The sequence below is a fragment of the Sceloporus occidentalis genome, unplaced genomic scaffold (genome assembly GCF_023333645.1).
Source record: "Sceloporus occidentalis isolate IW3139 unplaced genomic scaffold, rSceOcc1.0.p SCAF_147, whole genome shotgun sequence".
NCBI lineage: Eukaryota > Metazoa > Chordata > Lepidosauria > Squamata > Phrynosomatidae > Sceloporus > Sceloporus occidentalis.
This window is the reverse complement of record NW_028317127.1, coordinates 1,870,837-1,897,376: the sequence shown is the minus strand read 5'-3', so window position 1 is coordinate 1,897,376 and position 26,540 is coordinate 1,870,837. Positions and strand designations below refer to the sequence as shown.

Sequence of the window (26,540 nt, the reverse complement as noted above, 5' to 3'; positions counted from 1 at the left end):
AAACATGTGTGCCCAAGCAAGGATATGCTGACTTCCTTGACGCCTGGAGTTCGACTTCTTCCTGCATCTACTGATTATAAAACCGACTGAATGATTTAACTATAAAGTTGATGTGTCCTTACTCAGAATACAGACACCTTGTGTGAAGATAGCTCACTACAGAGATCACAGTGATGGGGGAAGACATGCGATACGGATGCCAGACCCCAAAAATGAGTGGAGGTCTATATAAATCACTCATACCGCATCCTCTACCCCACAGTACACATCTCTGATAGGAAACGTAACGAAAGTGAAAGGTGATCTCTGAAAGACGCCTGCCAATTTAATCCCATCTATTATTCACACATTGGACCACCCTGTAAATGCAGGACTCGTTTTCTTTTCACTTGCTGGTGACATTTCTAACAGCCTGTATGATATTTATTTTACTCTTCCATACCCATCGGGTTTATGGAGATTATCTGAACAAACGATGGAACAATTACTACAAATAAAATGCCTTGTATTCGCTGGCTTTTGAAATATACGGCTGGATTTATAGTTTGACACAGCTTTTCCATAATATGAAAGGTAAGCGGCAGTAAAAATATCAGCCAGTATTTGATTCCTTTTATCTAAAAGAATTCAGAATAATACGTTTTGTTTGGCTGTTGCCTCTAAAACGTACGCAAGTGAAAACAAGAATTGCTAATCATGAAGGAATACAAGTAAAAGCACTCCATTATTGTGATCTAAGTGATTTGATCTATGCTTTCAGTCTGTAACAGGTGACCTTTTTTCTTTATTTGAATCAGCATTCTTAATTGTGTTTTCTAACTGCAGCCCGACATTGTTCCTCCATCTGTCATCCAAATGAAATCCACTCTTGATGACAAAATATTGCATCCATACTTTTATTTGTGACACAAAGGTCTCTGTTATCACTTCCCACTGCCCCATTTTACCTCCAGCTTTAATTTTACATCTTCCCTGGTCTTGGAGATGTTATCCAAGGCTGATATGGCTAATTCTACTTGGCTGCAGTATTCACCATATATGAGAAGCCTAAAAGACGAAAGAAAGACCAGACATGAATGAAGGAGTCCTGAAGGTCTGATTCACTAGGTACTATTGTATGGGCATGAGTAGCGGATTTTCATGTCAAGTGTGGAAGGTGGGTCTCATAAAACTGGAGGCTCTGTTTATTTATGTATCAATTTATATAACATGGCGTTACATGTATGTATTCTCCCTGATTCTGGAGAGCTATACTTTTTATTCTACTTAAAAAATGCAACAATGCTATGTGGGCCCCCAGTGCCATTTATGAGACCAAAATCATGCAAGAATTATATGATTTCCCAAATACATTGGGCTATTTTTGTTCTCTGTAAGGTACCAAAATATTACATCGGCAAGAGGGTGGTTGGTATAGTGGTGCAGAATCTGCTGGTGCTATATAGATAAATGCTATGTAAGTAATAATACAAGGAATAGCATCCCGAAATAAATGGTATAAGACAAGCGCAAGGTTTTTCCACATATTGTATCATTAGCTGCAAAGGTAACCTAGCCTGAAGCCCAAAGAAGAAAAGCGTAAACAGTACCTCTCCTTGTATGTGAGGAACACCGTGTAAAGGTTTTGGCTATTCTTCTGCTTGATAGAGTCATTAATTTCTAACATCAGGCTTCTGTGTACTTTTACCAACTCCTGAAGAAAAGAATAGAAAAATTAGAAGATGTGGGGCGAGCCACTGACTAAAGTGAGTACCCTTAGTGAGGCATACCCTATGGTAAAGGAAACCATTCTGCAAAGCATCACACATTCTATGGATATTCTTTGAGAATCTTGCATTAGTTTATTCAATGATTGTGCAATTTAATGAAACTAAGATACAATTTTAAACATAGGAACATACTCTATATTAGATTAGTATATGCTTTCTCTCTCTTACTATTTCATTCAATATAGGTAAATATTTGGGTTAAGTTCAGCTTGGCTGCGTGGGTCAGGAAGAAGCTCAATTTTATTTCTAGATTGCATCTGCAAAGAGGAATGGGAGCCTGACAATGGTAACCGCAATCTGACCTATGGGTTCTTCTATCAGCTACTTTGTGAACATCACACATGTGTCAGGCCATACTTGTTGGTCAGGCCAATAGTTCTCGTCACTGCATATGGCTAGTGCTGGATACTATCACATCACTGGTGGGAATAGTATGGATCGCACAACCCCATTTTCTGGTATCTCCCTATCTGTCCCTTGCCTTCCATCACTTCAGTAATCTTTCTGTTACTCTTTTCCATCCATCCTACCCCATCACTCACGCTGATATTAATAAACACTTTCTGTATGTCTGTTAGCGGCAAGAATTTCTTCAAGGGCTCCATGAAGAACTGCAAATTAAAAGACAGATAACTAAAGTTAATAAACAGTGAGTTTATCCAGAGACATAAATATAAGCAGCCACAGGCTACTAATAACTCAGGAAATAAGCTGAAAATGCCTGTGACTGAGGATTTAAAAATATATTTCACATAAAAAAGTAGAGCTATGGGATGTATTAAGAAATGAAACAGTTCACACTTCATATATTAATATAATATTAGCAGCCAATTTTTAAATGCAAAAATTGCGGCAATTATAGAAATCTCCACTAAATGCCCTACATAGTTAGATATCAGCAATAAAGTGGAGGGCCACCTGGCTCCTGGAATCTGTCCAGCCTTTCTGATGTGGACATGCACACTGAGTTCCACCAAGATCTATGGCATTTTTGGCTGTAATATTTAATTGGACAAATTATTTAGTTAACTATGGTAAAAGGTCATACCGAAAAGAAACATACACAACTGCAGCAAACAAAACACACATCCTTTTAAGTCTATCATTTCTTCTTTTTCCCACCTTCTCGATCGATTCTAGAGTCTCTGAATACTTCTCTTCAGTCTGCTTTATTTCAAGAAGACAGCAGCTCCGAATGTCACTCTCTGCAGTCCTCTGCAAACAGGAGATACAGATCACAATGAGATATACATTCATACAGCATAAATTATTATTAAATTATATTATTATTATAATGATTATTTTTTGTTTCTTAAAAACAAATAAGCAAACCTTATTTATATTAAAAAGCAGTATAGAAAAGCCGTTATCTTAAGATAAGTAATACAAAAAGGCAAGTAAGTTACCTTCTGATGCTCATTTCCTGCAGACCTTATATCTGGTCCATTAGATAGAGCTGGTCCCAGCAGTACGGGCACCAGTAGTGTCCATAGGCAATGTCAGATATTAACTTTCAGACATTGGCATGGACATTACCAGCCGGTGACGAGCTGTGCCCAATGGGACAAGAAACAAAGGAGGTGGGTATGGGAAGGAAGGTTGCTTGTTTTTCTATAATGAGATTCAGATGCAAGAGGAGCTTGGTTGGGCCTGTATAATGCCTGGTGAATTTAGTGGGATTCATTGAAAGTCAGCTTCCCAAAACAATTATGGATTATGTGGTTCCATTTCATTTTGTTTCTTACAGTAGAGTTTTTGGACAGTTAGTCCTTCAAGATGCATAACAATTTGAAAAGATGAAAAACAGAACTCTTGTGCAACCTCCCTCCATTCAACTGTAGAGAGCAGGGTTGTGTTATTTTCAGTACATAGTGTAGTTCTAACACAGGTTTGTTCAGCTGCATCCATCCGGAACTTGTCAAATTACAACTATTATATTCGTACCATGACACAAATGATGTGGTGGTATTGGTAATATAGGCTCTGCAACAATAATGAGCCTTATTAAAATCAATTGGTATACAACCAGTTACTTGAATAAAAATAATAATGATAATAGTGATAATGATATGTGTTTTAATTAAGAGCGCCTTACATTAGGCACAGAAGCCTCTGCCTTCATCAAGTCTTCATACACTTCACCCCCCTCATCTTCAGTGTATACACAATCATAATACAATTCTTCATCATCATCCACCCCAGATTCACTGCAAGAAAGAGGAAAAACATTTGAAAATCATATTGACAGGCAGTTTTTATGTCTTTTTTAGGATTTGTTCAGAGCTTTTTAAATCACTTTTGGGGGAAAGTCCATGGGAAATAATGATTCAGTGGTTGGGGATCTGCAAATGTATAGCACCCCTCACATTGTAAATAATGCATAACAAATATAAATATGAATATGAAGTACAGGAAACACCATATAGTATCAACAAATTAAGCCTCCAGAAAACCTACTCCCACCCATCCAGACATAACATATTCATGTACAATAGTTTGTTAAATAAAGAAAATATGATTAATACATACTCAATCAAATCAGGAAGAGCTTTGTAAATATCCTCATCCTGTACACTTTCCTCGGTGGGGAACGGCCTGTAGAGAAAACAAAAACAAACGTGAAAATTAGCTACAAATTCAGCAGAGCCAAGACTTATACTCGGTGGGAACACTAATCTACTGCAGAGAGCGCCTACTGCTGGTGATTATAATGTACTGCATCCCGTGGTCTAGCACATAGCCAGCTTAACATGGAACTCTAACTGGAACATTTGTTCTTAAACGGCCTCTTGCTTGCAGGGAGTTGTAATATTTAGAAGCAGAGAAGAGCCAGTCCAAAGGTTGTTTGTAATAGTAGCAAAACGTAATTTTGGTACCCATCAGCCTCTTTCCTTAGAACCTTTACTATAAGCATGGCTAGGTGTAAAACACTTCCCTCTCCCTGCAGCTAGGCAGCCAAAGCAGCCACATAACCATACAATGCACCCTGATTCTGTAGTATCTGTCTTCTCCAAGAATGATACCAGGCTCAATTACATAAATCGGAGGAAAGCATTCCAAAATATGTAATGTTTTGATATATGGGAAATCAGAACACATGTTACAGTTTTGTTTATTTTTAATGGTTTTGTTTGTAGGGCACTTATGTTTTGTAATTTTTGTATTGATTTTATTTGCAGGTAGAGGGGTGGTTGGCTGTGCCAAAATCTCTGATCCACAGCAGGGACCTTTTTTTATTTAATTAAAGATCAGCTGACAACCTGTTGGCACACTTTTTTAACTTTTATTTTAAACTTATTATTATTATTATTTACTTTTGTGAGGCTCCTGATCGGTCTCTGACCGATTAGCACCACTCACTACGTGGTGAAGGGAGCCCTCTGACGTGGGGGAGCATGAAGGGCAGTTCCCAAGGACTGCCTCTGATGCGAGGCAGTCCCCTGCACCAGGAGCCATCTTTTGCCAGCCCCCAGCCTGCCAGAGGAAATAACTCTTATTACCTTTTTATGATTATGATTAATATTATTATTATTATTAACATTACTTAGGCTGCTGATCAGTCTCTGATGTGTCTATTCCACCAAACAGCTTATCAGTGCCCCTAGCAGCCAGCCTGTGCCATCTTTGCCCATAAACAGCCTGTCTGTGCCACCTTTGCCACCATAAAAGTGAAAGTTCTAGTGGTGTGTGTGACCCTCCCATCCTTCTTCCAGCCCTGGTAAGTTCTCAGGTATGATGAAAGATCAAGTAAGGTTCTATTAAAGCAGAACGACAGATTAAATGTCACATCGGTTTGTGTTACACATTTCATTTTTAGTGAAGAAAAAAAAGGTGACTAACCGTATACCAGCTGTAAGTGCAATTGACGCGTGGGAGAGCTTGGATAGCGTCTCTATAACCTGAAAATAGGCATAATGAAATATTGTCAGGAAAATAGTTGTCAGACTAATGAGACGTACACAAATAAAAGTAAGAAAGTTTATAATGGATTTTCAAGTATGACAGTAAAAGTTTTAAAGTTAGAGGAGGACTGGCACCTTCTGGCCCAGGGTGCAAGTAAAGCCAATTAGACCCATTTGCTGCCTACCCCTAGTACAAATGTCTGTTTTAGCTAAAAGTTGTAATCTTTTTTTGGCAAATTTTAATGAACTTTTTTGGACTAGAGTCAGGTTTGGTACTAAACTGTAAATACCAGGTTTAGCAAGCTATATATTCCACATAAAGACCACCAGAGGGAGCTATACAACAATAATATCAGGCAATATGACATGAACATATACAGTCTTAAAATGTATAATAATATACATATATTTGGTGTGTTGCTAGTGAAATTTGTTGTCGGCAAAACACAGCAATCTTGAGACACAGTTTCTGCTATGCCTCACCCGAAGTGGAAGTGCAGATGCCATATCATCATCGCTAAGTCTTTATTACCAGCAGTCTTATGTCCATCTGCTGCTGGCCACCAGGACATGATGTCATATTCCGTAGCTCTCCAACTTCAGGTGGTACATAGGGTATAAATACTAGGAAAGGTCTCTGCCATCTGTTGTGGCCCCCTAAGCTAAGCCTGGACCCAGGGCATGTGCTCTTTTTTCCTCATGTTAAGGATGGTACTGGGCAAAAATTATACAGAGACAAACATGTTGTCTTACCTTTCTCAAAGAAGATGGAAGGCTACCTTGTCATGTAAAATAATATTAGTTCACATATCCACCTATCTATGTTCTATACATAGTTCACATATCCACCTGTCTATGTTGCATACCTCTTTGACCAACAGTTATTCAAATGAAATCTTATAAGGCTTCATCAATTTGATCCCTCAGCAAATCAATGAGCGCTCTCTAGGATGCTTTCTAATGACAGCCACATATGATCTATGTAACAGATGTCCAGATAATTTCCACTTACTTCTCATCCGCTTCCCATATGGATGGCCCGGTAACAGTACACACTGACCCGTATCAAAACACATTCCGGTACTTGTAAAGCACTTGGTAAAACTATTTCATGTCTAAACACAGTCATGCCCTAAGGACACATGATTTACTCATGCTAAGCGGTAAAAACCCCAATCTTAGTCCATAGGGCCCCCATGTTTAGATACTTTACAAAAACACTGGAGTTTTCCGTATGCCTCTATTCACAACTAGATGTTAAACATGCTATACCTTACAAAGAGTACAGGAACATTAGTCTGTCTTGGTTTTTGACTTGTGCTGTCCTAGGATGGGATCTTGGGATCCCACAGAATGCCTTATTGGCTCATATCTGCGCTCAAAATATATATTTTTCAGGTTTACTTCAATACGTACAGGCGAGTAGAAGAATTTAAGATTCCTCTCCAAAGACTTAATTGATTTTGAGATGTATATGCTATTTATTACAGGAATGTACACATTTTAATGTACTGCACAGTTATGGTATGCCTTTGGGTTTTAGAACACTTTGATACAATCATATCCAACAAACATTCTGAGCTAGAAAACAAAATATCAGGGTAAGAAAGAAGGGCAGAAGAATTTAGGTCCAAAAGACTGTTTTAAACATTCTAAATAGGGGCACTTGGAACATATTTGTCACTGTAAGCATTTTTATAATTGATCCTAAAAGGCTCTAGTTACATCTGCATAACAGATCAGTCCTCTAATTACAAGGAGTTCTGGTTTCTGCCAGATTTCAACAACCTGGCAACAGCATCCCTTTAATTTAACTCAGACCCAGCGACCTCTAGTATATCTATGATACATTTATGATACCTGTTGGACTTTGACACAATGAAATTAAAAGGAGGTAAATCAGAACTGCCCTTATAATGAATTAACCATTTCATAACCTTTAAGATCACATTCTAAGCCTGGTGAAATCAGGATTAAATATTGACTTGCAAATATGTGCTTGAAAGGCTGTAAACATTGAGTGTTTTAACACTACTGAGGACATGTATTCCTGCTTAGCATTTAATACTATTTATCACCCGCTACATGCTGATCTTCGGTAGGCAAGGGGGTATACAGAGCTGGCTGCTTGCTGGTTTGGCTAAGTGATTCATCCCATAAGCCCTGAGGAGATCTACAAATAGCCATAGTTTATTTGTACTAATTAATGTCAAAAGAAGCATATAAGAGGCATGTATCTTATTCCTTCCTGACAACCAGCAGTTATTGGGTTAATGAAACCACTGTGGCACCGTGTCTTGCACCGTGTTTACGTTGGTGGAATTGAAAACGTGCGTGGAACATTTTAGTTTGATTATTTGATAACATAAATTATAAGTACCCAGAAATATAAACAGTAATGAGTTCTGTACAGGAGGCTCATCGAGATCAGAGGAGGGCTGGCATAGCCCATTAGTTGCTTTGATTTGAAGACGGGGTGCCACTAGAGCAGGGGTGTCCAACCTGTGGCCCTCCAGCTGCTGCAGGACTACATCTCCCATAATGCTCTTTCAGCTAAGTGGCTGGCAGAGGAGTACGGGAGATGTAGTCCTGCAGCAGCTGGAGGGCCGCAGGTTGGACAACCTTGCACTAGAGGAAGCTTTCTGTGCTCTCTTCTACATATTCTATTTTGTATGTTGAACACAAGGAATAAGGATTTTTGGACTACAATATTAGTGGGCCTTTTGGTTTAACTTGTCCCTCAAGCTGAGAGTTTCCACCCTTCACTAGCTAAGAAGTCGTGAGGAAATGTGCTGTAAATTATAGCATACACAATTATAAGGGTAGCACGTTCACAGGACATGACACTAGATGTTTATCAAACTCCCCAACACAGGTCTTGGTCAGACCTCAGCCAACACTCAATGTATCTACATCAATGAGTGATACAAAATAAAACATAGTAACAGAGGTTAAAAAGGTTAAATCCTTTAGGTTCAACCTAGAATACATCTAAAAAAGGATGTTTATTTTATCCAAAGCAGTTTATAGGAGAATTACATGGAGTATGTTGGTAACACGGAAAGCAGAGCAGTGTTAAACAAGGCATTTAAATGACTAATCATGTCATCCTAAAGCCCTTTAAATGCAGTTTTTTTTTTAATCAAGGAACACATGAATAACACAGTACATACCTTTGCAAAGTCCCGAACATCAAATAAGTCAAATGCTTCAAACAGGTCACTTTTCTTCATCCCAAATGCATCACAGCACACGCACAGGAACGTCCGGATATTCTTCAGACAAAGAAACTAGAATGGATAATAAACATATGAGTAAAGATCTTTACACTTCATGAGTGTACCGTTTCATGTATAATACAGTAACTGCAATGTACCAGTGATAGTATGCCACCATGGAAAACTCATCACCAATCAGAATTGCATTGGCATGTTCAGAATCTGTATTCCTAATGTTGTCCATAGTGTAGAGCTCAGCTCAATGTGTTCCTCTTCCCTTGAAACATTTGTGGAAACCGCCACCAAAAAAAGACAATGAAACCTATCTTTCCTACAGACTCTAACAATGCACTCATAATGCCACACTTTTATGTATGGACATAACATACTATTGTCATGTCTATCTATGGGACACCAACTGGACAACAAGAAAATCATGCATGCACATACCAACATAATGATATGACTATATATGTACACTATCCAATGAACACTCATACACTCAAATGCCCACAAAGTCCATTATACACATAACTACAGAAACGGATATATATATGTGCATGCACTTACACATTAATACACACTTACACATACATACATACATACATACTGCCACTTACAGATGCTATAAATTCATCCATATATCCAAATATATACATTTATACATCTTTTGTTAACAGTCTAAAAGGGCCCATCAGATTTACTTGTTAGAGACTCATATTTATATAAAGAAAAACTGCAGCAAAGTCAGGTTAAAGATGTTTTAACACAAGGCTTTACAAAAGTTGATAAGATGAAGATTAAAACCTTCATGACCAATGACATACCAGGTACATCATGAAAAGATGTCCCTAGAGGACCAATGAAGTACCTCGTACATCATGACTTAAAAGCGGTCCCACATCGCCGCCATCACAGTGATTGTGGGTTCATGGAGGTTGCTGACTGTGATGGAGTGTGTAACGGAATTGTCTGTCACTGGGTCCCTGGAGAGGACTGAAAGCAAGCCTGCTACCCACAGATTATGGACCCTTTCTCCCTGCCCTGGCGAGTGGGACTGTTGTCCTCATCTGGGACCCGAACTCCCCAGTCTCTAAGTGCACCCCAGGACTGGTTAGTGGGACAGGTGCCTCTTGCCAGCCCCCTGCATCCACAACTCTAGGAGCGACGGAGCTGTGCTCCCTGACTGAACTGGTTGAAGACCCAGTTGGGGTCTGGCCCCAGTTCAGTCTTCTTTTTAAAAGGGGAGATATGTGACAGAATGACCTGTCATACAGGGCCCCAAGGTACTCAGAGATGGCTCCAGCCTGCCTGCCAAACAGGCATGAACTCTATTGTGTAAACTAATCCCATAACAGGATTGCTGCCAGGGGGAGATTCAGTAGCTAAAGGGGATTAAAAGTTGGGTTGTCTACATGCACCTATTTATCAATAATTTGTGTTAATGAAGCTCTGTGGATATACGAGTCCATGTTTTACATCAATAAACTGTTCATTCCTGCTGTACTCAATTCAAGGTAGTTGTGTCTACTTATTGGGTACACATAGCAGGGTTCCAAGGTGCGCATGCTGACTGGTGCTGGAAGTGATTTCGGGGACAACAGGAGGATACATGTGGGTGATCTCTGGGAGTTACTACAGCTCTCTTGGTGAACCCGTTACACTGACCATTCCATGAATGGAGCGGTCAGTCTACAGAAGATTCCCTGCACTTCTGTGCATGTGATCGCTTCTACAGACAATCACAAGCACAGATACAGTAATAAAACAATACATGCAATTTCAGGAAGTTCTCTGTAAAATGATCTATATACCCTTGTGGTCCACCTTTTTTGACTAGAAATGAATTATCTGAGGTTTCCAACAGGATACCACCATCACTAACCAATACCAACGAAGCACAGCTACCTATCACCAACCCCCTGTTAGCCCATGGGACCCCAAGTTCAAGTGAACTCACTGCGGTTCATCAGTAATACACCTACCTTAGCCTGAAAAACATTTAACCCATTCCTATTTATCAAAAAAAACATCACTTTAATTGGTGTGGGACTTCTTCCTGCGATGAGTATTCTACCTTGAGAACTACGTTCGGGCTTTGGGGACGATTTAATGCATTGTTGGGCACCAGTCATTTTTAATCTTACACATATTTGGAAAATACAAATGATGTCATACAACTATAATGGTCACAGTCAGGCCTGGGCCCCTAATAACGCCACACTGTGTGGTTTTATGTACAAAGAGGACTACTAGTGATAAAATGTTCCTGCTAATAGCTACATGTTCTTTATAGATATATGTGCCCGATGCCTCAGTCATGTTATTATGATTATTGCTTGGATTAAATATCAATTAAACTGTATAAACTGTATTTTCAAAATGTAAAAAACAAATATATAACTAATACTAATTAAAAGCAATATACACTACAATCCCTTTGTTACTAATTATTAACTAATACTTTATATTTGTATGGAAAATATGCTATTATATAGATTCCACATGAAAAAAAAAAATATAATTTAATTAATAAGGTGCACATCAATTGAATTACAATATTTTTTTGATTATTAATGTATTGATTATTAATTTATTATTTAATTATGGTTAAGAGTGAATTAAGGAAAATTGTTGATATGATATGCATACATAATTCAGATTATACATAAATGTACTTATAAATGAGCAGGATGAAAGTGGAGACATTTTTTTGGCAGGGCCAGTTCAATCCTTCTGCACAAGAACCTAGGTGGTTCCCCTTTTAAAAATGCATATTAAGTTGGTGGCTTGAAATGTGTCATCTCATTGCATCTCATCAATAAGCTCCCTGGTTAGTGAATAAAACCCTTATTATGATAAGCAATAATGACTATATAAATAGAGCAGGGCTGTACAAACCCCGGGCGCCAGGTTGCCACGGCGACTAGAAACCACAAACCAGTAAAAACTGTCCATAGCTACAATTGTGAATCCGGTTCATAACCCCCGCAGGAAACGATAGGGTGCAGGATTCACAATGGCAGAAGACAGGCAGCGGTGTGGTTTCTACAAGGTGCGGTGGGGGGCAGTGTATTTATGCGTATACTGTAGTGTCAGTGTGTATATGTATAGTTCTGCAATCTGTTAGTGTGTGTTTTTGTATTGTATTGACAGATTCAGTGTGTATGTGTGCATAACTAGTGTTAGAGTGTGTATGTTGTTGGGTAGTGCGCGCAAGAGTGTAGCGTTGAGTGTGTATATCTGCATACAGTGTGTATTACTGCATGGTGTTAGCATGTGTGTGTGTGTTTTCAGTGTGTGTAAGTGTAAGAATAGTAATTAAACATACAAGCTTGAGTCTCTGGTGTAAAGGGGTTGTAACTGCAGTACAGTACAAAGAGGTGCAGTACTGATGAAAAGTATGTTCTATGTTGTCTTGCCCCCATAAACATCCTTTAACCGTAGACCAGGGGGTAACATATGAAAAATTTTGTTGACCCCTGAAATAGAGATATGTTACTGTGTGTCAAAATATGTTTATATTTACACTTCCACCAGTATATCTAAAGCATAAAAACTATTTAAGGAGCAATGGACTTTCTTCTTTGTATGAATGCTCTTGGTGTCAGCTTGTTTTGAAATTTCACGAAAGTCTGTAAAGTTCTTTGAACAGAAAGTGTCTGCCACAAGTGAAAAGACTCGTACTGTTCACTTACTGCGACATTTCCAAAACAGGAAGCATAAAAAAGGGTTTGCACTGAGATGTCCGTACAAATAGTCATAATTACAGAAAGACTGGTGTGTGCTATATACAGAGACATGTCAGAATTGTACACAAAGCAGCTCTGTGTAATATACACAGAGCTCCATTTATGTACTTAATAATTAGAGCATGTATATGTTATCCACAGACTGGTGTGTATCTGCAGTATGTACATAGTACTGTATTTGTGTTACAAACACATAGCTGGGAGTGCATCTCTGTAACATACATACGTATTACAAAGAAAAACGTGCATCTATGTTATACATTGAGTCGCACATATGAGTCCAGACTCAAAGGACTCAGAGTCTACGTACAATGTATTGACCACTCCCAATGAGTTGGTCGGAAAAGGTGAGGGCCTTCCCCAAACTGTTCCCGCGAATGTCTTGGTATGCTGAAGCATTAAGATTTCCCTTCACTTTCCTACCTTCCAGCTTCAAAGGGGTCACTTGAGTACCAAGAAGCCCTAAGAGTCCCCTGAGACCCAGGGTCTCCTTGCACTAGAGGTGCAGCGGGGTCTTATATTACTCCTCTGTCTGTACCCCTGCATCCAATGGCCTGAGAGAGGAGCAGTGTATGAAAAATGACCCATGCAAAGCTTTCATTCTGTCAGAAGCCTTATCGACCGACAGCACTAACTGCAGTACTAAGGCACTAGCCTAATGGACAAATTGACACTAATGTGTGTATCTGTATTAAAACTGTAGGACCTCTGTGGAGCCAGCACCCCTATGAAATGCATTCTAACAGACTAGATAAAAGCTTAAGCCTGGTCACTTGCATTATATACACAGCCGAACATGACTGGCTTCTTTATTGATCTGCAGGCCCAGTCTCTTCACATCTACCCCTGACAGATGAATTGATTTGTATATCCAGGCTGTGTCGACCTCTGTTCATTGAAGACCATCATCAATAATGCACATAGGTCTTAGCTGCCATTTCATTAGTTTTAACCTACTAATTCTAATCACACCATCAATTTAACCCACTCCAACCCACAGGAAATCCACACTGAGTCTTACTGTTATAATTTACGTATATTTCTATTTTTAACAATTCTATCAATGTATTATATACAAAATGTATATGAATGTAATTGGGTTGGTGAATTACAATAAATAGAGGAGGCATTAAATGATTTCACCTATACATACAAAAAAGGGAGCTCAATGTACTGTATCTGATACCTATAGCCCACATACACACAGCTGGCACGTGAAGGTTGGTGCTTGTTTGAATACAATAATAAGGTGTTGGCTCCATGGAAAAAAAGACACGCTGAGTACGCCTACACCCACAGCCAGCACTACGCAGAGAAAATACAATTACAACTTGGATTATTGATTAATGATTTTAAAGGAAGCTCTGGCTGCTACATAAATAGGAAAATAACAGAAGAAGGTCTCTCCCTTAACAAGCTCCAGATCCATTTCACAAAGTCCTACACAGTCATTTCATATCTACCAAATTTGTTTTGCTCCTATTTTTGCCCTTTTGCTCCACCATTCTAAGATCAATTAAGGTGTGGTGTACGCTGATGACCAGTGGGTGGGATATATTAGGCAGCAAGTGAACATTTCATCCTCAAAGTTGATGTGTTAGAAGCAGGAAAAATGGGCAAGCGTAAGGATCTGAGCCAGATTGTGATGGCTAGACGTCAGAGCATCTCCAAAACTGCCGTTTGCTGTTTTTCTCTCTCATCAGAAAATGATAGTCTCTTCTTATTCACTAATGTATAGAGATCATAAGGCCATTCTGCTGTCCCCACTACAAATTCCAGACACCTTACCCACATAGTACAGCTATCTATTCCCAGGCCATGAAATCCAACCTTCATCCTTCTAATCATCTTTGCCATACCTTATCTTGCCTAATAGGGTAATTTCATGTTTTCCCATATATACATACATCCCAAAGCCCAGTATCTAATACAAGAATCTAAATCTATCACAACATCTTATGCATCTATTATTCGATACTGAAATAAATTGGATTCCTTTATACCGTCATGTTATACTACTGTACCATTTCGCCATCATCAAACATCTTATGTCACTGTCATATCTTCAAACAAGCCACGCTTTATCTAGAATATTTATGCAGATTAAGAAACAATATATTCTCTCTGGGTGCCTGATGGGTACATGAATAACAGGTGCAACAAAACTGCAAAAATAATGGGAGATTTTGTTATTTCTAAAAATGTTTTCATAAAAAATGACAAGCTGGCATTTTTGTTGGGTGTGATGTAATCTTCCGCCTGCTTACCAAATGTTCCTTAGAACAATGGACCACTCTTGTTCACAATGAACCTCTCGCATTTGAGGATGTGCGCTCGATATCACAAGCGGAGGAAGCTTTCACCTATGTCTTTCTAGCACAATGTATACATCATTTTTCTAACTACCTTTTCTATGGAGTTATCTGTATCAGTAATTTCAATAACATATAAGTGAATGGAAGACTTCCATTTGAAGCAAATGTATTATATCAGTTTATAACCAAATTACGAGGAGGAATTATATCAATCTGGTCGGTCAGCAAGCTGCTTAATTATACTGACTATAGAATAAAGCAGGAAATATCTGCTAATCTGGATAAAATGTAAACCCATTTCCCCTCATTATACAGAAAGGAAACTCAATCGCAAGATCTATCTGCAAAATTGTATTTTACACACAAAAAATGGCAATATATGGTTGGAGTGGTTACGAACTTGGCTTAAGTTGCAATATGTTAGACGTTTGATGGGTGATAGGTAACACATATGAATTGCCCATAACAGTGGATTTGAGGCAAATGAGGAACAGAACGGGTTCTAGGTCTTTTTCAGATTTACATCAAAATATGCCCTGCCTTGGCAAATGTCACGATCAAACAACAGCACAAGTCATGGTCATGATCAAACAATAAGTACACATACATGCCCTATCTAATGCAGATACAGCTTTTAATTTAAAGTGACTTATTTTACATCAGAGTGCAGAAAAGCTTGCACTAGCGGTAAAAAGAGGGAGGAGATACAAGTCTGAGTTCAACACATTCCTGTACATTAGAACCTCTTCCCCTGGAATGTGTTAGTTTACATAAAATGTCCAAAATGGGAACAAATGATGCGTATAGATGATAGGAAACAGATAAGTGGAGTTACGTGTTTAGAAAAGAAAGTGTTGAATTTTTGAATGAAATGCCTTCAAATGGTCAGAGGAAAAATCTAGCAGCTTCATACAAAGATACATGTTGCACATCTAACAATCTGTTTCTTATTCAGGAAATGTTAAAATGTCATACATAAGTAGAAAAAAGAAACTCATTTTAGAAGGAAAAGATCTTTAATATTAGCTAAAGTATAATGCATTGGGTATATTTAAGAGGGACACTTTTATTTAGGTGAAGTGGTTAGAGAAGTTGCTACGGGACCGTGCTTCATCAAGACTTCAAAGCATCAAGAAGAAAAATCACGTACTTGTAAAATGTATTTTAGGAGTACATATTTTGCCAAAATCACTTTATATTCCAAACTCCTAGAAATAAGGGAGGTTGGGGGCTTTGGGTTCCAACATGGGACAGGTTTACTGTGCAAGCACTTTTTTATTCATCTACAAACCCATATTTACCTTGTTTTCCCGTTACATATTCATGGTCATTCTGCGCGATCAATAAATTGATAGGGAAAGCTTTCAGCATACACACCTATATGGAGTTACTGTTACCACCTGGGTAGAGCAGCAAACAAGGAAGCTTGGTCAACCACAGGTACAGCTAATTGTGAGATATATATCTTTCTGGTGAGACGGTCTTAAAAAACACTCGGTATACAGGAAACTATCCTTTTCTGTGTCTTAACAGGGCAGATCTATGGTGTCCAAACTGTGACCGAGAGCTATGGTATTTTGCATCATACTTTAATTATCATTAGTAGTTCCAATAAGTACAGTAAAACATGAAATAAAACGTGGAATAAACATGTGTAGCCATAATTCGTGGCAGGTGGTGGAGGGTCATGCAGGCCAAACACCTGCTGTGATTTCAGACACAACGTTGGTCCAACAATAACAACAGAAGAAAACACTTTCCATTTGAGAATGTTCACAAATCTCCCAGTATGATCACGCCTAACAACCACCAGCGTTCCACATTCGCATTTGATGTTTCCAAAACAACTTCCCAGACCTAGGGTGCCAGGCCAGATTAATGCTAGGCTAGAACAGTCATCCGAGAGGCCAACGCTCAGACCTAAGCTTTTAGCTATGCTAAAGTATTCACAGAATCTCAGAGTTTAACAAAGATTTGTTCAATGGTTTGTCTCATTTGATTTACATTTCCAAGCAAGTTATGGGATTCTACAAAGCATGTTGTTGAACTAAAACAGCACTGCAAACACCTTAGAAAGTCCCAGAATAATATAAACATCAGCCCTAAGAGGAAATACAAACTAATTAAACTGATACAACAGATACACATGTGTGCTAAGGTTAAAATAAGGAATAGATGAAGGCATTAAAGGACATATACTCAACAAAATCTCATCCCAAAATCTGTATTAAATATAGAGCTTTTTTCACAATAAACTAAAAGAATAAAATATTACAGTAGTAATCTCAGAGTATAGAAAAGTACATGCAAGGTATGGTTCCTAACTAGGCATATTAAAATGATATTTGTCCCCTGCGCAAGTGGTCTATTCACAAATTCACAAAGAGTTAACAGGAGAGTTGTGGTTTCAACTCCTTGACCGTAATAGATATTATGAAAGTTCAACCCCATTTAGCTTCTTTAGCAGTAAAAGCTTGGCTGGCCCTGTATAATACATGGTTAAATCAGTGGGATTTTGCCAATATCTCATCCATTGAATAATCCATCATACAGGGTCAGCTCGGCCCTTCCTGCTGAAGAAACATGCCAGTGTTGACCCTTCATAGTGAATAGTGAAGTGAGGGAGTTGAAACCACAAGTCTCCTGACAAACTCCTGACAATCCTCGCTTTAGCGAATAAACCCCAATACCTAAAATTCCTTCTGCCATCTGGATTAGCTTCATCGCAGCATCTAAAAAGTGTTCATACTCTTTGATGGTTAATATTCCACAAATATGCTCTAATACTCTACTACAAACCATAAGAACATAAAAACAAAAGTTTGTAACAGGGAAAATCTTCGGAAACAGTATCCCTCTGTTCATCAAATATTTACAATAAACACTTGGAAAAGCTTCAAACCGGAGCAAACCACTTATTATCTCTGTCTTTTTATTCCATAAAACACTTAGCAACTGATTTGAAATTATCGGTGGTCTGCGAACATAATATTCTGTATGCCTCTAACCGCCATCAAAAAAACAACCTACTTTAATATGTTCAACTCATTGATGTTTTTCATCAGTTGTGCTGATTTTGCATAGATAGACATTGGACCTTTTTCACGTTAATCTGCCCCATTTTTTTTTACAATGCACACCATTTAATTTTATCAGTGCGGAAACATACATTACACATGTACATACTTAGTTGACATGCGGAATTTATAAGCGTTCAATTTTAAAAAGCCGCAATATTCTATAGCCAAGTGCATTGATTACTCAACAAAATCACCAAGAATGGCTTAATTTTTCTTTAAATAAAAATAAACATCATAGACATCCTCTAAAGTGTATAGTTTGTCTGTATTGAGCTAGAACAAATTCTCTTTTCAGATGATTCACCTCTAGGTGATGTACTTTCAGAATGAATACATCATATAATAACAAGACAAGAAAATGTATTCCATCGTATTACAACATGATGCAACCTCAGATTTCTGGGAACAAGTTCAAATAATGATTGCCCCTCCCAGCCTAGAGATGCTCCCAGATGGTTAGATATGTATATGGAACACCAAGCATGAGAGCAGTTTGTTTCTATCTCCCCCTCAGCTACCAACCCCCCAGAAAAAAACAAAACACAAGACAACATATGTGTCTGTGTTCTGTATTAGTAATCTGCCCATCAAGCGTCATCCCTTCAAACTAAATAGCCATATCAAGGAACTTCCCAGGACAGACTACCTGGAGCTCTTCTGGAGGAGGAGGCGTGGCTTTGCAAAGGGGTGGGGCTAGCTGTGTGTAGGATGGAGCTAGCCCAGGTGGCCTTTGGTGGGCGGAGTAGCCAAACAGCAGGTGTGGCCAAACTCCACTCCTCTGCTCGAGAGACACTGGGTCAAACCAAGAGAGTTCCCAGGTACGTAAATGGGCAATTCAATATTTTCATAAATAAATAAGGTATATATATATATATATATATGCAAACAGGGAAAAGAAGAAATGTCGGTGCGCTAAGCTAGTCTCAGGCTCAAATAATACAAATGTATAATACGAGGCCTACCAAACAGGTGTAAGCATGCTGCCAAAACAGTGTATTGGCTGTACAATGTATACAAAAAAACCTTTTTTGGTAGCAGTATAAACTGCTTTGTGTGTCCACTACGTAGGAGGTGAGAGTAGGTTCTCACCCTATTGAGAGTGTGCCTTGACGTGGCGGGTGAGCTTAATTATGCTTCGGCCAATTCATATAACCAAAACCTTTCATTTATATTGTGTTTATATATTTGTTGCCAACTTAATTAGGGTAAGAAGCGCAGACAATTTTTGTTTTATATATATATATATATAGATAGATTCAAGTTAAAATAGTGTTGATTTAATACAGAGGATTAAAATGTTATAGCCAACGAGAAGTTGTTCAGATAATGTTTGTCCTTTGTTCCACTTAGACAATCATTAACTGAATCTCTAGTAAGCTAAGCAAACACATTTTAGCACCTCTTTGATTTTATTATTGCCTTTTAATGTTTAGTCAAATAAAAACAACACAAACTTTTTAATAGCTTTTTTCAGTCTCTATATCAACAGCCTATGAGCGCCTGACAGGAGATACTAACAAAAAACATGAATGAGGCAAATATTAACATATATTAATATATATATATAAAAGTTATATATAATGTTATATATAAAATATATAACATTATTAGTGTTATTCAGATAACAAGATAATCAGCCTAGAACAGCAATGTGCTACAATGGGCACACCAAGGCCTCTTTTGTGGCACGTGGCCCAGCTGCTGCAAAAAGACGGAGCTTCTGAGCACACCCTCTCCCCTGATTGGAGGAACGGGGGAGAGGCTGTCTCCATGGCTCCGGTCTTCTTGGAAATGCCATGGCAGGCCAGGTTCACAGAGAAGTGGAAGAAGAAAGAAGAAAGAGGTCAGAAGAAAGAATACACAAGAAGAGTGGACAAAGAGAGAAGACAGAAGCAGGAGCCAAGAATAATGCAGATAGCCAAAAGATCATTCCTTGAGGCAGCAAATTGGCACCCCTGTTAAAGTGCAACCTGTGTCCCATGGACCCAACAGGACCAGTACAATGTGCTTTTGTATATGTGTGTGTGTGGGTATGTGTGCATATGCATGTAAGTGAGTGTGACTATATGTTTATGTTGTGTGTTGTGTTTTTTTTCCTGGAAGATTGAAACAACAGTACACTACACCAGGGGTAGACACCAACATGCAGTGTCTGTAACTTGATTTCATGTTGGGCACTCAGGCCCAATAACATCCGCCATCAGTAGCCTAGAGGGTGCCAGTTCAAAAGAGACATACTCAATTCAGAGGACAATGATACTTCCTCCTGGGTATTCAATAGCAGGGGATTCACATGCAGAGAACATATGATAGGAGACTAATGGTACTTAACCACTAGTGCCTAATAAAAAATTAATGTAATGCCATCAATTCTGGAACTTTGTAACCCTATAGTACAGCCAAAAAACAGCATTTTGTACCATTAGTTTGCAGCTGGAAAACATGTTATATAAAAAAAACTGATACAATGAACTCAGATGTTTCTAGCTTTGTATTTTAGTTGGGGATGTCCTAGGCCTGACCCAGGGCAACACCCCACAAGTCACTGATATACGTTGAGTGTAGGCCAATTAGGCCATTAGATGGTAAAAGAGATAGACCTATACAAGTGCAACAAAACAATCTTCTTTGTAACATCACTGTGATTTATTATTCTTTAATAATAATGAGTTCATTCATAGTTATTCCTTTTATCACTTGTATTAAAGTTGGGGTCTGATTTTTTTTCCACTTAGTGCCAGCCCTGTGCTTCTGCTTCATCCCTCCAAGACCCCCTTTTTTATCCATTCATCCCATTCATGCCTCTTTGTTCCAATCATATACCTAATAGGTCATTGTTGCTGCTGACCCACTCGATGATACTTATTGGCACCAACTCATTAAACGTCACCACTTGACTTAACTTGGGAGTGACCCATGAGACGTATATCTGTTAGTTGTTGGTGGGACCGGTCAGTAAACATGGCTTTCAGTGTTACGTTTATTCCTGGCAGTGAGTGAGTTACAGTGTAAGAGCTTTGGATTTCCTGGCCCTCGGAGCCGGGCTGTGTGTACACAGGAAGGTTTCCAGTCTGACTCACCCCCTCCTGTCTCCTGCTTGACACAGGATCCGGATCCCTTAGTTACTCTGACAGCTGCATCTGCACAGAGTTCTATTGTTGCACATCTGGCCTGAAGGTGTCTGTCCAATTACTTGATTCTAATTCCAGCTCCATCCACTTTCACTGCTCACGCCGTGTGCTCATCTTTGGTTTATCCTCTATTATTTGCTTTTATCTGTATGTCTTGGAGTCTTAATCTGTCGCTCTTTATCCTTCGGCATCATCTGCTCTGTCATAGTAGCTCTCTACTAGTAAGAGAGAACCCATTATTGGCCTGTATAAAGTTATGTAACATGCCAAATAATGTATTTCAGCCTGTTGTGGTTTAACCTTTTGTATTTTGGAAGGCTTTGGAACTGAAAAAATTACATTGAGACCACCTAGTCTGAGTCTTATCAACTAGCTGATGTTGGGTTTTGTGGGACATTTCTTCTTCGACAGTGGCACCAGTCAAGCACACAGAAGTCTACTAGGTGCCTTTCTGTCTGTCCCATTTCCACAATCACTACAATATTAATATTGTTTCTAACAACAATTAATACTGTTTCTTTATACAAGACCCTGTTGCTCAAACTTGAACTTGTTCTGCTAGAAAAAAAGGAGCCAGTCCCCACCAATACAGTTATTACTATACGGATGTCTTTCAGATACTTAATTTGGATTCACTCTGTTTTATGGGCAGCATTTACGTGAATTGTGTCATTAAGAAACAGAAGAATGAGGTTGATGAACCCATTAAGGTTTTCATTACAGATTGTATTGGAAGTTTCAGATGGTGAAATTATCTTCTGAAAGCATGGTGGCAATCTCTGAGCTAATTGCTAGAACGTGATGTTTGTAACCAGACTTCTGTTCCTTGTTTATTTCCTTGCCTCCAGATAGTAATGTTGAAGGGATGAATTTGTTTTCATCTCAAAACATGCACTAAGCACAGAGAAATAGACAAAGAGACACCTTCAGAGTAAGACACAAAGCACTGGTAGACAATGACTCATATACCAAAAAGAAAAAAATATACAGTAGAGACAGCTGATAACACTGACAAACAAATGTAGCTAAAAGAACCATCAGTTGAGACTTTACTCTCTAAAAAAAGATGTTAGGAAATTGCGAATGTATAGACCAAGTTTTTAAAGCTTGCTACAAAATGTGTTTCATGGTTTGGGATTTGTCATTAAATAGACATCAAGAGGAGATCTATGTGATGTGTTTCTATTTTTCAAATCGTGAAATGGTTTTGGACTCATCAGACCAATTAACCTCTGACCAACATTAGTCTGTCTCCAAATCCCACACGATTATACCGTCTTCTCAGTCTTCTCTCTAAAGTTTCTAGGACATCACCAGCCTTATACAAGGGCACAGTGTATGGATGTCATGAGAGAGAGAGAGAGAGAGAGAGAGAGAGGAAAGAAAACACTAAACATTACAACACTAAAGGAGTTAAACGGCTAAAAATTGCATTGCTTAATTATGGTTTACTTCTTCCTCTTTCTTCATCCAATACAGGTGCTAGATAGAAATGCAAGTTAAATCCACCAAGGGGATTTTCTTTAATCCTTACTTTACAGAGTATTTAAACAGTTGCTCAAACCGCAAAAAAATCCCAGAGATTATAGAACAGCTATTTCTATAATTCTTCTGCTCAAATATTTCAGGTTAAAAGAAATAAACCGACATCGCTTTGTAAAAAGCAAATATATCTCCTACAGAACGTATTCCATTAGATTAAGTTATATACTTCAGTAGATTAAGTGATACATGCATCTTGCATTGGTTCTAGAATAGCTACTGATGTACTAAACGTGCACTCTAATGCTTTCTCCCCTGAGCTCAATAGGCAGAGTAGCCAGGTTGTCAGTTTACGGCCGGGCACACAATAGCACCAGATTTGTCGGCCCACATTTGCCCGGTGTGTCAGGTGGCCAGCCGTTGCCTGAAAATAGTTTCGGGCTTTGTTTAGTTATTGAGGCTAGAAACCGAACGTTCTGTCTCATTCAACATTCAACTGCTCCCCCGGTGCCGCAACTGAAACCAGGAAGTATCGGTATGTAAACTTCTTGAGCATGATCAGTAGCACTCCTTATTGAAGTCCCTGAAAAACAGCCAATTGCATGCATGCTACCAAATATCTTCATATAGCATCCAATGATTGGCTGATGCAACTCCCACTAATTTAAATGAAAGCCCAGCTCCTATTCATTACAACGGGCATTCTCCTTAACATGTAGAAGAAGTATACCATGAATGCTCCCTGCTTTCAGTAGAGGTTAAATAGCGAAGGGTACTTTACTGTATTTTGCACTCTAGCGTACCACGATTATTCCAGTTTGCCAACATTGTCTACTGTCTCAAGTTCTGTACACAGCAGTTGACTGAATCTTTTATATAGCAAACAGTTAGGACCCAATATTAAATGTGCAGTTGATGATGTCTGGGATAAAAGAATGCCTACTGGGAACTCACATTAGTAGAGAGATAGGGTTTATAAGCCAAGGCGATATGCCCTGGTTTGTTTGCAAGAGCGTTCCAATTTAAAATCTCGCTATGCATTACGAAGGGTCAACTCCAGTGAGTGTCTCTTACAAGAAGAGCTTGGTCGACCCTGTATAATGCATAGTTAAAAAAGTCATATCACAAATATATCTTCATTATTCAGCATAATGGAAGCAGTGGAGTTTATTTACTAAGAGAGAGTCTGCAGGACATCTACACTCACAGTCTTCAATGTATATCATGAAGCTCCAACCCAGTGCTATTCTCCTACAAGAAGAGCTTGTTTGGCCCAGGATAATGCTAATATAGTTAAATCAGTTATTGAAATATATTGTGCAGGTCCAGCTAAGTCCTTCATGTAGCAATAAAAACAATAAATCTTACCTCTTGTGGATAAAGTAAGATTTATTGTGACCCTCATTATGATATTAGAAAAAGACTAGCTAGGGGAGGATGCCTCTCTGTGCCATATCAATCACAACAAGGTCAAAGTCCACCATCCACATTTCAGATATTTCAGCAGTTAAATATTCTATAGATTGTTGCTTTTGATCATTCCATATAATAGACACAAGAACAACAATAGCTGTCATTTCCTGGAAATAAGAAAAAACACATAATAGTTTCCAGTCATACATTAAGCTGTCTTTGTTGGACGAGAGATTTTTTTTATTTTTTTTTATCAGTCACTTTATTTAATAGTTAAAAGCATAGTTATATTGTAATCAACCAAGATGATTTGTCAACCCTCTAACTTGCACCCTTTAGTTCTGAAACGTATTTAATTCCTTTAAATAAAATTGGAGAATCTGAGATTACGATGTAATGTAAGGAAGTTTTAAATTACTGCGTAGGTGGAAGATAAATGGAACAGCCTCCCATCGGAAGTGATAGCGCTTAATACAGTAAGGGAATTTAAACATGCATGGGGTAGGCAGGCAGCTATCCTGAATCTAAGGCGAGACCAAGGACAGATTACGGTCTGGGTTGACTAGATGGGACGAATGGCCCATATCTGCCACCAAATTCTATGTTTCTATTTAAATGTTTCTATTATGTCCCTGCTCTTCCTTTGACATTTTAGTGGCTCTTTGAATTATCTCTAAATTATTTTGTCTACCTTTTGCTTAATCAAAAGTGGGTTTCATACACCTTTTTTCTTATATCTTTTGGCCTTTCATGGTGCTTCGCTACAGTGCATGCTTACCTTAAAATTGAAATAACTCCCAAGTCCCTTTCTTCTGATGTAGTACCACCAAGCCTGTATTCTGCCTAAAATGTGTTATGTTACACTCTACACTTTAGGTCTTAAACCCTAATTCATTCCTCGACTTTCATTATAACAGAGAAACCATTAGAACCTACATGGGAGGTTGTGGTTATGGCGATTTCAAATAACACGCTATCAATGAGCAGATCCATTATATTTTAATTTGAGACCTATTTAAAGCGGTAACAGAAAAACTAAAATAAAAACAAACGCCATTCTCTGTAGTGTAAAAAATATACCTCAAATAACATTATGATGTATCTTAATACATCGTGATCGTCTACCCCCTTAGTTATGAGGCTCTACAGATCAGTTAGGATCAGAAGTAGTCACTTGATATATATATATATATATATATATATATATATGAGTGCCATGTACATGGTAAAGACTGGAAAACAAGTAAAGTTGAATGGTGGGAGTGAGAAAAAGATATTCAAAATTGAAGGGTGCAGCAAGTAGAAAGGAAACTGAGAAAAGGAAGTAATATGGACAGAGAGAATGAGGTACGTAATATAAAGAGAGTGAGACCCGGCTATGACTTATATTATTAATATATGCTCCGTAAAGAGCAGTAAAGTATGCATTAGCAATAGCATTTTATGGTTTAAAGTTGTAATCTGCTTGAATACATTCACACTGACTTCTGGATTGTGCTATTGTCTCAAGTGGAGAACGTTATTATTATTTGTGATGATATTGTTTCAGCAAGCCCTGATCTGGCTGCCGTAGATTACTGCGTTGGACATATATCGCAGGCATGTTATAATAAAAGATGAGTCCCATGATAGCTAGACTACCGCTATGTTCTCCCAGAAAGGTTATTTGTTTCTTTTCATTTTGCTTACACACACCACAATATATATATATATCAATAACAGTGGATAAACCAATCCCCATGGTACTGGGGAACTTTAAGAAGAATGAGTTCTGTCTATACAACTGTTTGCACATACATAGGTAAAATAACATTTAACTGTAGAGCTTAAGTTTACTTTTCTATACTACATAGGAGCTTTCAAGAACATTTACATACTATGTTTCTGCTTCCAGATTTCATGATGGGACAGTGTGCTGGCGCATGGCCAGGAAGGAAGGGATCTTTCGGTAACAATGTATTTTTAGCTATACATTTGTCCTTGTAATGCAGTAGTTAATATCTATTTTGTAACAGAATTTGCCCTTGTAATCCTCAATTGCAATAGAAATATTAATAGTATGATTTTGGGGAAACAGAGACTTGATAAGCAGAATAACAATATGCAAAAATTACTGAAAGTCATTCCAGTTATGCTCCATATTTTCTGCTACCCCGCATGTTCTCTTCCTGCTTATCCGTACACTGCTCTAAACTTTTGGGCTTGGCTTTTTACTAGTATTTAAAGCTGATTGCAGAAATCTATACTTCTTTGGTCAAATCTTAAGGTGCACAATCAAGAGAGACTAAGTCATCCACTAATTCAACTGCTCCGATGCAACGATATCCAGGAACCCGCACAATTTGTCATTTAAAGTAAATATGTCATGTTTTTGCCTAATCTAGCATTCTTTGCACTAAAAAACCCATAAACAATACTGTTTAGAGATTACAAATAAGCTATATATAACAAAATGTTATATATATATATATATATATG

The 26,540-nt window shown here is 38.3% G+C and overlaps 1 protein-coding gene across 3 annotated transcripts in view; it reads right to left on the bottom strand.

The window, feature by feature from the left end:
• Window positions 1-26,540, bottom strand: part of LOC149280808 (guanine nucleotide exchange factor VAV3-like) — an 80,208-nt gene that overhangs the window by 41,177 nt on the left and 12,491 nt on the right. For 2 of the 3 annotated variants that reach the window (XM_089500076.1, XM_089500078.1), the window contains exons 2-10: window positions 8,845-8,961; window positions 5,610-5,668; window positions 4,299-4,364; window positions 3,874-3,976; window positions 3,176-3,184; window positions 2,892-2,984; window positions 2,312-2,380; window positions 1,590-1,693; window positions 948-1,047 (exon numbers count right to left, since the gene is read on the bottom strand). In XM_089500076.1, the coding sequence (XP_089356202.1) occupies window positions 948-1,047; window positions 1,590-1,693; window positions 2,312-2,380; window positions 2,892-2,984; window positions 3,176-3,184; window positions 3,874-3,976; window positions 4,299-4,364; window positions 5,610-5,668; window positions 8,845-8,961 (720 nt within the window). Of the gene's footprint in view, window positions 1-947; window positions 1,048-1,589; window positions 1,694-2,311; window positions 2,381-2,891; window positions 2,985-3,175; window positions 3,185-3,864; window positions 3,977-4,298; window positions 4,365-5,609; window positions 5,669-8,844; window positions 8,962-26,540 lie in introns of all 3 variants that reach the window. The other variant, XM_089500077.1, reaches the window with a different exon arrangement.